General features: G+C 52.5%; 1 protein-coding gene across 1 annotated transcript; it reads left to right on the top strand.

Moving 5' to 3' along the window:
* The first annotated feature begins 5,181 nt into the window (after window positions 1-5,181).
* Window positions 5,182-9,008, top strand: Vax1 (ventral anterior homeobox 1). Its single transcript, XM_038316727.1, has 3 exons — window positions 5,182-5,422; window positions 6,495-6,682; window positions 8,424-9,008. The coding sequence occupies exons 1-3, from the start codon at window positions 5,182-5,184 to the stop codon at window positions 9,006-9,008; spliced, it is 1,014 nt and encodes a 337-aa protein (XP_038172655.1).
* The last annotated feature ends 3,849 nt before the right edge of the window (window positions 9,009-12,857 follow it).

The following is a 12,857-nucleotide window of genomic DNA, read 5'->3' as shown; positions in this document are numbered from 1 at the left end:
CAAGACACAGGCTGAGAAATGCAATCAATTGTTTCAAATGTAAATAGACTAATCCACAGGTTGACTCTCTGCACATTGGCTGGCCCTTGTTCAGCAAAAGCTTGGGGTTCATTTGTTTTATTTATTATTTATTTCCCAACCGCTATCCTGCATGATTGGGATTAGTAACTAGACAAGACTGAGCTCCCCACCACTGGCTACTTTGCAAGTAAAAGTTCTTACAAACACCAGTTACCCTGGTTGTCAATTAATTATTATCAAGCACACCAATTAACTCTTAGAAAGACTTCTCTTTGCCTCATCTTCTCCGATGCAATTATTTTTGAAATGACGTATCACAGCAAGCTAGGTTGTCTTCCTCATAGTCTGAGAGGATCTTGGAGCTTTCTCCCAGCAAGAGTCACCTCCTACTTCTTTGAGGAATGGAAGGGGAGGATGGCAGAGGACTGTGCTTTTACCGTCTTGAAACTGCTTTCTAATGCCTCGAATAAGAGCAAGTGGGCAGAGGCATAGACTAGGAGAGGCATCCCCAAGGCTTTTAATTCATTTCTCTGCCATCATCTTACACAGTCCCAAAGAACTTTCTCTAGCCAACTCTAGGAAGCCTGGGTAGAGATGAGAATGCAACTTTGAGTCAGGAGACCAGGACTGAAGCGCAGAGACCCCTACTAACTAGTTGTCTGCAACCCAGAGGCTCCCACAAACGAGTTGTCTGCAGCCCAGAGGCCCCCACTAACTAGTTGTCTGCAGCCCAGAGGGCCCCCACTAACTAGCTGTCTGCAGCCCAGAGGCCCCCACTAACTAATTGTCTGCAACCCAGAGGCCCCTGCTAACTAGTTGTCTGCAGCCCAGAGGGCCCCCACTAACTAGCTGTCTGCAGCCCAGAGGCCCCCACTAACTAGTGATCTAATCCTTAATAAGTTGCTTTGTCTTTCCTGGCTCATTTTCCTCATCTGTCAAGTCAAATGAAGGTTCTGGAATAGATGATCTCTAAAACACTTCCAGCTCTATGGTTCTATTCTGGGTCTCTCTGCACCTGCAGATAGACATGTGGGGGCAGGAAGGGCATTGGGAGGGGGAGGGATGTCCCCCAGGAAATAAAACACTGTCACCTGGAACAGCCCTATGTCCTTATGTGTGCGGCACAGCACAAGTGTGTCTCAGATTATCCAAATAATTGAGTGAATTCCCTCCTTTCTTTTGCCAATGGACACACAGCTTTGGTTGGGCTGGGAACAGCAGCTGCTTCCCTGAAATTTCCATCCAGGGCTGTCCATCCTCCTCTGTGTCCTCTGGGAAACCTGTCATGTTTTTTCTGGATGGATGCCCATAGAATTTTAATCTAGTCAGAGAGAGTGGGAGAGGGAGAGAGAGACAGAGAGAGACACACACACACACACACAGAGAGAGAGAGAGACAGAGAGAGAGAGAGACAGAGAGAGAGAGACAGAGAGAGAGAGAATAAGAAGAAAAGAAAAAGGAGGAGGAAGAGAGAGGAGGATGAGAGAGGGAAGAGAGGGGGAGAAAGACAGACAGGCGGGGAGTAGGGGGCACAGAACTCTATACACAACAAAAAGCAAAAAGTCCTTAGTAGTACGGATCGACTTTTTGTTTAATTTGTTTATTTCAAATGGTTGGAGCGTAGATGGGCATCTGCTAATATTATTTGTACTGCAAACAGAGCTCTGACCAAACCCAGTGAGTTCACATAGTTAATTGGTTCATCTAGATGATGCAGAAGACAGCCTGTGTTGGAGACCTCCAGAGTGCTACCTTGGTCCTGACATTTCCAGACACTGAATAAATCTCTACTTCATCCCAGATAGTCCCATGTCTTCCTTTCCCAAGTCAGCATTTGTAGATCCAATAAGCAGCAATGGTGGTGTGTCTGCCTTCAGAACTTAAGTTCCCCCAACTTTAAAAGACACAATGTCCCAACTAAGTTGTAGAAAGAGTTGCCCCTTTCCCTAGCAATAAAAAAGGAATTCCTGAACTCTTATCCCAGACATTGTTAGACAACTTTGAGATGCAGAAACTGGATTTTGTTCACTCCAAATCAGGTTTGTCATTGCAGGGTGGTGGGCTCCTGAGAAAAGCTCCTGACTAGTAATAAATAGCACGATGAAAGCAAAACTTCACGTTTCGGCTGCCATCTCATGTTATTTGGACAATACAAATAAAATCGAATGTCAGATTCTCAGAATGTTTTGGCATTAACATTAAGGGCATAGCCCTGTGTCACTTTGAGCAACCTCCATCCCTTGGGGAGTCCAGAAACTCAAAGCCAGGAGCGATGGGGAACTAAATTTAGAGCCTAAAGAAATTGGTGAAGACCTGGAACACCCCTGAGGTCACAGACGGAGAGGAGTTCAAATTTTGTATTCGTTGACCTGTGGCTTGGACAAGTTATTGAACCTCCATTCATTTAGCCCTAACCTGGAAAGTCCCTACATTACTGAGAAACAGTGTAAGAATATTTAATGTGTTTAGACACCAAATATGCCAGTGCTCAAAACAAACAAACAAACAAACAAAAAAAAGCACTCGAGAGTTCCTACTTGTAACAAAAAGCAGCTCTAAGGAAGTCTCTAAAAGTGGAGGGGTAGGGCCGGCTCCTCAGAAATCAGAAAGAAGTTGGCCACTTTAAAAAAAAAAAAAAAAAAAAAAAACTTCCTCCAGGCCTTGAGCACGCTGGTAGCAGGTGTGTCTGCCTGCTGACCCTCTGATGTCCTAGGAGGCTGCAGAATCCTAAGGCCTAGGGCCTGGATCCATCTAAGGTTGCTTAGTTCTGTCTGGGCTGTTGCTGGGGTCCCAGCGATATTTTGAGCAGGGAGTTAAGCCGGAGCAGGGACTCCCATTTGCTCCTGCGCAGGAGTCTGGGTTCCCCACGCTGGTTTTTCCTAGCCACCCACCGCCTGCTGAGTGGGTGTGTGTCTTTGGGCTGGAATTCAGGATCCGCACTCTGAGCACTGGTCCCGGCCGGCTGAACTCAGCAAGCAAATAAGGCGCTCAATTAGGAGCACCGGAGACTTCAGGAGTCCTTCTTCACCGACGTGGTCATTGGGGCCAAGAAGCCGGGAGGTTACAGCGGACTGGATCGCCGAGAAGAGACCCTTTTTCTCTCCGCTTCCTTATGTTCCTCCCAGCCGGGCAGCGACAGCGGACGACGCTGGCAGTTGCCACCGGGTTGCCCGGGAGGTGTCCGGCCTGAGGGTTTCCCCCACAGAGGCATCTTTGGGCTCTCAATCTGTCTCCTGGGATATTCCCCCTCAGTGGACACCATTCAACACAATCACCCTGAGTATTCCCAGTCATATACTCAAAGCACGAGGTCTGCCTTGGAACGGACCAAGCGCGGTTACCCCTAAGCGGCCGGAGGTGGCAAAGAGAGGAGAGCGGTTCCCCGACTCGGCCCGCCCCCTCCACGTTCAACAGTCCCGAGGGACCGCTGCGGTGGCCTGGAGGTGACAGCCAGGCGGTGGGGCGGGCTCGGAGCCCCTCGGAGGCCGCCACACACACTCGCTGCCCTCCCCACTCACTCCCTGCCTCCCACCTTCTCTCCAAGACCCCCGCCCCTCCCCCGCCCGCCTCCTCCCCATTCTTGGAATTGTGTGGAAAAATTCTCAGCCAAACCTCCCACCTCTCCTCTCCTCTCCCCCACCCCACTCCCTTTTAAAAACCCCCTTTCCTCCGCGGCCCCTGCACTCTTTGTGAATGAGGGCCAGGAATACGGCCCTTCCCCCGCCCAGGAGCCACGCCAGACCGCCGCGCTCAGAGGACTGTTTCTTAATAGTCCAATTAGATAATTGCCATCTTTCACTCCTTTTGCTCCGCATTTCCCATAAAGGAATGAATGGGGAGAGCGGCGTGGAGAGGGCTTCTGCCCCGGCAAGGTGACGAGAAGGGCTGGAGCAAGCTCCTAGCACAAGGCCATGCGCTTGAATTGAATCATTGTGGCCTAATCAATGCTGTTATTGGATTACTGGCTGTTGCTTTTCTCAAAGACATTGTAGCAAGACAATGAAATAGCTGGGGGAAACTTTTTTTTTGAAGCAGATCTCACAGTTGAGATTCTCTCTCTCTCTCTCTCTCTCTCTCTCTCTCTCTCTCTCTCTCTCTCTCTCTCTCTCTCTCTCTCTCTCTCTCTCTCTCTCCCTCCCTCCCCCCCTTTCCTGCTGGACTCTGAGTACAAAGCTGCCCTTTGAATGGGCTGCCTCAGGGCTGCTGGAGGTGCAGGCATGAAAAAAAAAAATCCAAGTGAGGCTCCAGGAAGAGGGGCCGGCAGTTTAAGATGGCTGTCAGCATCGAGGTGTGTTAAGGAGTCGCTTGGGGAGAAAGCTTGGCTTTTTTGGAGTGTGTGTGGGAGACTTTAGGGGGAAACTTTTCTCCTCCCCCTTTTCCTCCCCACCCAGAGGCAATTGCTTTCTTCAGCGACAAGAACTGAGGGGGTACCCTCCCCCCCCATTCAGCTCTATATGGAGAGCCTGGAGGAAACCCCCTTTAGCCAGTATGTGAGCAGGAAGGTCAAAGGCAAAGAGAAAGTTAATAATGCCTGCTAATGGTGCTAACAATTCAGGATGAATCTTGTCAAAAGTTTTTCTGGAAGTGTGGGTCTTTGATTGTGTTTCCCGAAAGCAAGACCAATCATTTCCGTTTATTCACTGGCTAAACCCCTACTTGATTGGGGACAAGGACAGAAACCATCCATTACGATCTGATATATTATCCAAACAATTTAGTGTATTCATGAGGTAACTGAAACGTGGGGGCTGCGAAATTACCCGTAATCAATTGCAGCAGCGAGTGTGCGTCCCCCCGGGTGTCGGACAACCACAACTCGGCCGTCTCAGTAACAGGCGGAGCCGCCGCGTTTCGGAGTTGCGCTGTTCGCTACCTGATCGCCAGCCTGGGGGACACTGGACGTGCTCAGAGGACGCGGGCGCTGACGAGGCTGCCTCGCCACTGCTCCACCGGGATCCTGGACCAGACCGGCCGCCTCTCTGCGAGCGCGCCACTCTCCTGTCGCCGCTGACCCTCCGCGGCCGCCGAAGCCACCCCGCGGGGACATTCATTCTCGCGGGCGAAGGAGCTTGGGGGCTGCGTTGTAGGGGTTTTGTCCCCTTCTGCCTCTTTTTTTCCCTCCCCCTCCCCCCTTTTCTTCTTTTCTGTGTTGTTTTGCCTATGTTCGGGAAACCAGACAAAATGGACGTCCGGTGCCACTCGGACACGGAGGCCGCCAGGGTCTCGAAGACCGCGCACAAGGAGAGCCGGGAGATCAAGGGCGCCGAGGGGAGCCTTCCGGCCGCCTTCCTCAAGGAGCCCCAGGGCGCCTTTTCGGCGTCTGGCGCTTCGGAAGATTGTAACAAAAGTAAATCCAATTCCTCCGCAGACCCGGATTACTGTCGCCGGATCCTAGTCCGAGGTAGGGATGGGCAGGGCTTTGGGGCGCGTTCTTTTGGGGTGATTCCCTGGCCACAGCTGCGCGCCGCCGCCCAGGGCTGGCGAGGACTTAGGAGAAAGTTGTTGCTGGTCTTCTTTCTCGGGTCTGGCCGGCCGCAGGGGACCCGAGCCTGGGGCTCCCCTGAACGCGCTCTCCTGGGGCCTCTGCCCTAGCAGCCCTGAGGGGCCCCGCCAGCCCAGCTACGGAGAGAAACCTAGGCACTGCGAGGAGTGGGCAGGCTACCAAGCTGGGCTCCGGACCTCGGTCCTCAGGGGTACGTGAACGCTTCCTCCGGGATAAGGACCTACCCGGGTAGGCGCACCCAAAAGAACCCTGGGCGTAGAACCGCAGCCTTCGGCCGCAGGATAACACCCGGCCAGTTGGCAGACTGGGCTGAGGGCCCTGGCGCTGAGCTCCCGGCCACTGCAGCCTAGAAAACCCGCCGAGCTGGGTCGCGGGGCTGCGGATGCCTCCTTCTTGCTGGATTCGGCCTCGCTCAAGGAGCGGCGTGCGCTCCTCCCGGGCAGTAGCGGCACCGAGGCCGGCTTCAGCCGGCGCCGCCCCCGCCAGCAGACCGCCCAGCAGATAGCCAGGCCCCGCAAGCGGGTTTTCGGTCCCTCCTCCTGCTGCCGCCTGGGTGGGAGCGGGCCAGAGACCTTGGGTGGGGGTGGGGACCGCAGAAGTGCAGGCTGCTCTGCAGTCTGGGACCATGCTGGGGTTGGGGTGATCAGTTACGGCCCCCTCTGGGCTACTGGGGACTCGGATCACGCAGCAGAGGCCCCCTAGGCCAGAAGGAACATCCACCTATTTAGAACTCAGTTTTTTCCTCCTTCAGTGTCTGGAGTCTTCTGCCAAGACAAAGTCTGGTTACTCTTCCATTTAATGCTATGAAGTTAGCCCCTTTGGTCTCCATACACCCTCAGGGGCTCGGCTTCATGCCTGCGGCCACCCCTACACCCGCCGCATCCTATTGGGGACTTGTACTTAGCTTGCTCCGGGCAAAGAGGAGAAGAAAACTAGAGGGTTCTGGTGGCTGACATGTACCCTTCCCTAGATGCCAAGGGGTCTATCCGAGAAATCATCCTGCCCAAGGGCTTGGACCTGGACCGGCCCAAGAGGACACGCACGTCCTTCACGGCGGAACAGCTCTACCGGCTGGAGATGGAGTTCCAGCGTTGCCAATATGTAGTGGGCCGGGAGAGAACCGAGCTGGCTCGGCAGCTCAACCTTTCCGAGACCCAGGTACCCAGCTGCCGGGATGCTCACAGCATCAGGCTTCCTCTTCCCAGCACCCCAGCCTGCCTTTCCTCACTGTTTACCTTGCTTTGGACCGAACCTCCCAGGGACATGGCGGAGTTGGGATGGACAGGAGGAGTCTGAGACTTTCTCCTCCTTCTCAAACTGTCCCTTCCTTTCCTCATCCGCAAGTCCTCCATGGTCTAATTTCCGCACACCTTGACTTGGCCCAGGGGACCCCATATTCCGTTCTTTTGGAATTCTTATTGGCTTCAGACTTTATAATTTTTTAATGAATTCTGATTTATCAAAAGCTGATCTCCCCCCCCCCCTCCCCGCGCCACCGTTTCAATATATACCATCTTGGTTATATTCCCAGTAACATCCCGTTTCGGGACTTTTAGGTTTACCCAACACCCAGATCCATTCTGCATGAAGAAGGATTAGAAAGCGGTGCCAACTCTCTAAGACCGGCCTGTGCAAATATGGCAGCCCCTACTCCTTTAAAAAGGCAGCCCTGAGCACCACTCTGAGATCCTCAGAGGCACTGTCCTCTGTGATGGTGACAGATGGTCAGTAGGTCTGGGGATTGGGTGCCAGCACTGCACATTGCTAAGATTCTCTTCTTGCCTTAAAGTCCCACGTTGCTCTGGAACTGACCATGAGAGTCATGAGCTTTACATGACAAGGCTGAGAGGGTTTTCCCTGTGTGGGCCTTTCCGTGGTGGACCAGAGTGTACGAACAGCTCCTCAGCTCTCTCTGGTCTCTTTTCCTATGCCCAGCCCTGAAGCAGGTGGAGAGCATTTTAGGCCTAAAATCCGGGCTGAATACTGAGAAGCGAAGACAGAATAGGTGGGGAAAATCTGACTTTAAGATGGCATAGCAACGTGTCTTACTGTCTGTGTTAATCCCCTTTCGCTTGCAAAATCTAAATAGGATGTTTACTTATTTTTCCAATATAGCCACTGCCCTCTGTTCTAGGTCAGAAGTGATGGAAGGGGAACCAGGCATTGGCATGTATTTAGTCTACACCAGGGTCCTAGGACTCCATGACTCCAAAGTCCTCAATGGAGTGCAGAGGAGGTGATAGTTAAGAGGATCATTAAGGTGGAGAAAGCTTGGCCTATGAAGTCCACCCGGCTTCCACCCACTTTCTCTGAGGCTGGTTAGTGGTCAGTCTTTGGCCTAACAAGCAAGAAACAACCCCCGAGAGTCTCTAAAAGGAACAGATAGATTTTTCTGTGGCCAAATTTGAACTCGTTGGTCTATCGACCTGGATCTAGAAAGGCTGAAAAACAGTGTTCCCCAGCCACCTCAGCTTCTTGCACAACCTTCCCAGGCCTTAGGATCTCGGCCTGTGCTGATTCACCGGTTTGTGAACACAAAACACCTCCGTGGGTATCACAGCAGCACAGTGAAATATCTGTCTTACTTCCTTGTTAGTGTCGTGGACGGACAGTTCATTTCTTTGCTTTTGTGACCCTCTCTGGCCTAGGCCTGCTTGCTTGACCCGGAAGCTTACCCGAGTGGAATAGTGTCCCCCTCGTGGTGGCTCTTGCTCCGCTTGCAGCTTTGGAGCCTTGATCCTCTGCTGTGGGGTGGGGCTGCGGCTAGGGCTGGGGTTAGGGGAGGGTCCCAATAACTCGGGTACCCCCAACCCCCTCCCCCCGAAAAAACCCTGCTGCCTTTGACCCTGCTCTTTCCTGCTGCTCTCTCCCACGTTTCCTCCTGCATATCTGCGCTCAGGTGAAGGTCTGGTTCCAGAATCGGCGAACCAAGCAGAAGAAGGACCAGGGCAAGGACTCCGAGCTGCGCTCTGTGGTGTCAGAGACCGCCGCCACGTGCAGTGTGCTGCGGCTGTTGGAGCAGGGCCGCCTGCTGTCGCCGCCCGGCTTGCCTGCCCTGCTGCCGCCCTGTGCCACCAGCGCTCTCGGCTCGGCTTTGCGCGGGCCCAGCCTCCCAGCTCTGAGTGCTGGCGCTGCCGCGGGCTCGGCCGCCGCCGCCGCCGCCGCCGCAGCTACTGCCCCAGGCCCCGCAGGCGCTGCGTCTCAGCACCCGCCGGCCGTGGGCGGCGCTCCCGGCCCAGGGCCTGCAGGGCCGGGGGGACTGCATGCGGGAGCACCCGCTGCCAGCCACGGTCTCTTCAGCCTGCCGGTTCCGTCGCTTCTAGGCTCTGTTGCTAGCCGCCTGTCCTCCGCCCCGTTGACGATGGCTGGTTCGCTAGCTGGGAATTTGCAAGAACTTTCCGCCCGGTACCTGAGCTCCTCGGCCTTCGAGCCTTACTCCCGGACCAACAATAAAGAAGGGGCCGAGAAAAAAGCGCTGGACTGATTTTAAGTGTTACCCTGTATTTATATTTATAACATCTATTGTGGTGGTATTTATGGACTCACGCCCGCATTAGGCGCCCAATGCTCCTGCGCTGGCCTTCCTGGCCCCCACTAGGCCTCTGACTGCTCACCCCGCTCCCCCTCCCCACAGGCTACTGATTTCATCTCAACTGAGCTGTTTTTGTTTTCTCTTCTTTTCCTTTCTCCCTCCAACCCCAGCTTCCTTCAGAAACCAGGAATGATCCAAAGAATTGGGGAGAAATACCCGAATTAGCAACCTGGTTCCCCCAGCCTTGCCAGCCAGGGAAGGAACAGACTGAACCTAAGTTAGCGTCCCCCCCCCCCCCCCCCCCTCCCCACACCTGCTCTGGATAAGGGACGCTGCGCACTGCGCCTATGAGTTTTTGCAAGAGGACTGAGAACAGTTCTTGGTTTCTTTAGACCATCCCCCCGCAAAGGGCCTATCCCCTCTTGTTAGAGAAACCAAGGCTTTTGGGAGTTCCTGGCCCCGGTTTTTAGACCTCAGGATAATTGGTGCAAACTCCTGTCCCAAGAGTTGATGAGTTTTTTCCCTTTAAGGAAGCTCTAATCGCTATCTCCTCGACCCTGAGAAACGATAAATCAAATGTCCTGATAGGCAAAGATGGTAATAAATTTGATCTAACAGCAATAAAACAAGAGTAATTGTTACATAAAACCAGATGAAGTGTTACCTATTTTTAAACACTCATAAATAGTTGAGTTTGCAAAGTATAAGAAATTCGGGCTAGAGACCGCACCACGGGGCAGTGCAAAATTAAAATCCAGAGTGCTGTGACTATAGCTAGGAACTTAAAGAGGAAAGGCCGGTGATGCCTAGAAGATTCAAAGAAAGATTCAGAATCTTCTTTCCGGGGGCGGGGGGGGGGTGGTGTTCAGAGCCCTGACCCACAGCTTCCTGTTCTCATGTGAGCGCGGTGCCTAGTGGCAGTCTCCCAGACGCGAAATTGCAGCAAAAGGGCTGGGGTTGGAAGTAAATCAACACCCCAACACCTGCTGCTTCGGCTTCTGAACTCTATCTACAAAGGCTTTTCTTGATGCAGGAAGCTCCCGGATTTCCGAACCCTTGCCTTCTGAAGGACAGGTTGGGGTGTCCGGCGGTATGGCCTTCACCAGTTCTAGTTCCCGGCTGCCAGTGGTTCCCTGCATGGCACACCGGAGACCTCTTCCTCCTCAACCCCAGGGTGTCAGTCTTTCAGAGTGAGAACCCTTACCACCACCACGTGGGTGCAGCCTCAGCCCTAACCGCAACCCCAGCCCCCAGAGCCACCTCCACTGCATTTTAACCAAAACCACAGGCCCGGAGCGCGAGGTGCCTCAGTGTCTCCTCAGTGTCTAGAATGTATTCACCCTTCTGAAACAAGCGCAAAACGTTAAAGGAAAATTAGTAACTTTATTGTAAATTATTTACATGCGAAGATTTTTCCCTTTTCTTTTTCCCATTTCTTTTCTTGTTTCACTTTTTCTTTTTGTTCTTTTCTCTCTCTTTTTCTCTCTCGCTCTTAGGTAAATAGTGAAGAAAATAACGAACGATTCAAACGCGGGTAGGTGTCACTGAATCCTGGCTACTAACTGTGTTCTGGATGTCTTGGCTCTTTGGATGTTTTTGTATTTATGTGGTGAGAGTGAAAAATATATATCTATGATGATAAAGTGTATTTTTGTCCTATATTTGAAAGATTTAAAAAAAACCCACACACACATACACGCACGCACACACGCACAGAAAAAGAAAAGGTCTAGCAAATGATGAGTCTCAGGGTTAGGACGCGAGTCCGGAAGAGCAGGGAGGAGGGCCGGCCCAGCACTGACACTCAGACGAGTGAACTTTGCGGAGCAGGGGTGGGGGTGGGGCGGCATTTTGTCCCTGAGTGACCTGCCTCTGGTCCTGAGTCCTTTTTGATCTTGCCTTCTTTGTCCGAAATATAGGTTTCTCAGTGCTGTTCTTTCTGTCCTGCACAAGTTTCTGTCTAACGCTCTCCGTGTTTCTAGAGTTTTCCAGCTGCTTTAACATTGGGATTTTGTACAAATCCGCCGTCCCGGACAAGCAGGATTTTAATTAATTTCTTTTGACTTAGAAATCTCTTGGCCATTAAACAGAAACCTTGAAAGTGAAAGAACATGAACGAGATATTAATCCCTGGTGTGTGTGGGCGAGGGACTCTTCCTCCCGCTCCTAGGACTGAGGCCTTGGTCTGGACTTGGGGATGGTGGGAGTGGTCCTGGAAGATGCTGGCAGTGGACATGACGGCCTCAAAATCTCAAGCAGTGGTCGTAACAGAGGGTCCACAGGGTGGCATCCCCACAAGCCGGTGTTACTGGTGAAGAGATCACAGTTTCCAGTCGGTCATTGCAGGGCAAGCCCCTGAACCCCAATTCATATGCTGTGCTTGCACTCCTCAGGGGAAGAATCCAAGACAGGGAGAGGTGTCAGTGTGTACAGCAGTTCCTTGAAATGCTGAGGAGGGACAGGGTGTGTGTGGGGGTGTCTCTGGCTCTGGGTTCTGCTGACGTCAGAACAGCAGCCCACACACAGTTCACTTTTTTGCTTTTCAAAGTCGGTCTCACACCCTCAGTTCTCTGTTCTCTCTCTCTCTCTCTCTCTCTCTCCTCTGCTCTCTCTCTCTCCTCTCTCTCTCTCTCTCTCTCTCTCTCCTCCCTCCCTCCCTTCCTTTCTCTCCCCCTCCATCTCTCCTCTCTCCCTTCCTATTCCCCTCCCTCTCTCCCTCTCTCCATCTCTTCCTCTCTTCCTCTCTCCCTCTCTCCCTCTCCCTCTCCTAGATTCCATCTCTCCCCTACCCTAGCTGCCCCGAAGCCAAGACTGTAGGTGGCTCTGTCTTCTCTGTCAAAGCTGGTGGCTGGGGACCTCCTGGGATAAGAAAAGGAGGGAGAAGGTGGCATAATCTTATGGAACAAAAGAAAACACAAGATCCCAGCTTTTGGTCCCTAACAAGCTTGGTCCCACTGCAGCAGAGGCCAGGAAGCTTTCTTCCCAGCTCCCTCCACTTCCCATTTTGCTTTCTTCACCCCAGAAGGGAAAGTACCCTCACCCATGCCTCTCAGGCCACCTCCCTTCCCTCTTTGGCCCTGAGTGAAGCAACTATGCTTGGCGCCTGCCACTTAGGGAGCACAATTGTTCTTAAGGGGCCTCTTCTCCCATGAAAATGAATCACAATTTTAATTAAAAAAACGTTTGCAGACAATCCATTTAATTTTAGTGGCTGTCTTGTTTTCCCTCCTTCTGCAAGGGCCTCAAGCAAGCTGCCTTACTTTCTGGAGGCCTCTGGAACTGGAGACTCATAGGCCAGGGAAGAGGCAGGTGGCTTTGGTGACAACAGCTGGCTCCACTTGGGAGAAGGTGGGAGGGCTCCTGGGAGGATAGGAACAGCTGGGGTGGGGGCTGCTAAGAGGACTGTCATTCTCAGGCCCCACAAAGTGTTGTCATCGATGGTGGTAGAGCAGAAAGGAAAGAAAGCCTTCCTCAAACCCCCTGTGGCTTTGCTGGTCAGGTCTGGTAAGTCTCTTAGGAAGCCTGTGGCTCAGGGACTCAAATAAGCCCACTCTTTCTTGGTGGGCCTAACTCCCAGTCAGATGTGGGTCACTCTTTAGGGCTTACAAACAGGTATGCACAAATACACACACACACACATTCATTCACACACACACTCACACACATATACTCACACACACTCACACACACATACTCACACACACTCACACATGCAGTGACACACACTCACACACATAAACTCACACACACTCACACACACATACTCACACACACTCACACATGCAGTGACACACACTCACA

Source organism: Arvicola amphibius, chromosome 1 (assembly GCF_903992535.2).
Source record: "Arvicola amphibius chromosome 1, mArvAmp1.2, whole genome shotgun sequence".
NCBI classification, from domain to species: domain Eukaryota; kingdom Metazoa; phylum Chordata; class Mammalia; order Rodentia; family Cricetidae; genus Arvicola; species Arvicola amphibius.
The sequence above is the reverse complement of the archived record's forward strand: the minus strand, read 5'-3'. Positions and strand labels throughout refer to the sequence as shown.

Excerpts from the sequence above, each read along its gene's own strand:
- Vax1 (XM_038316727.1), top strand. The coding sequence starts at position 5,182 with ATGTTCGGGAAACCAGACAAAATGGACGTCCGGTGCCACTCGGACACG. Across the intron at positions 5,423-6,494 it reads TCGCCGGATCCTAGTCCGAG|ATGCCAAGGGGTCTATCCGA; the intron begins GTAGGGATGGGC and ends ACCCTTCCCTAG. Across the intron at positions 6,683-8,423 it reads TCAACCTTTCCGAGACCCAG|GTGAAGGTCTGGTTCCAGAA; the intron begins GTACCCAGCTGC and ends ATCTGCGCTCAG.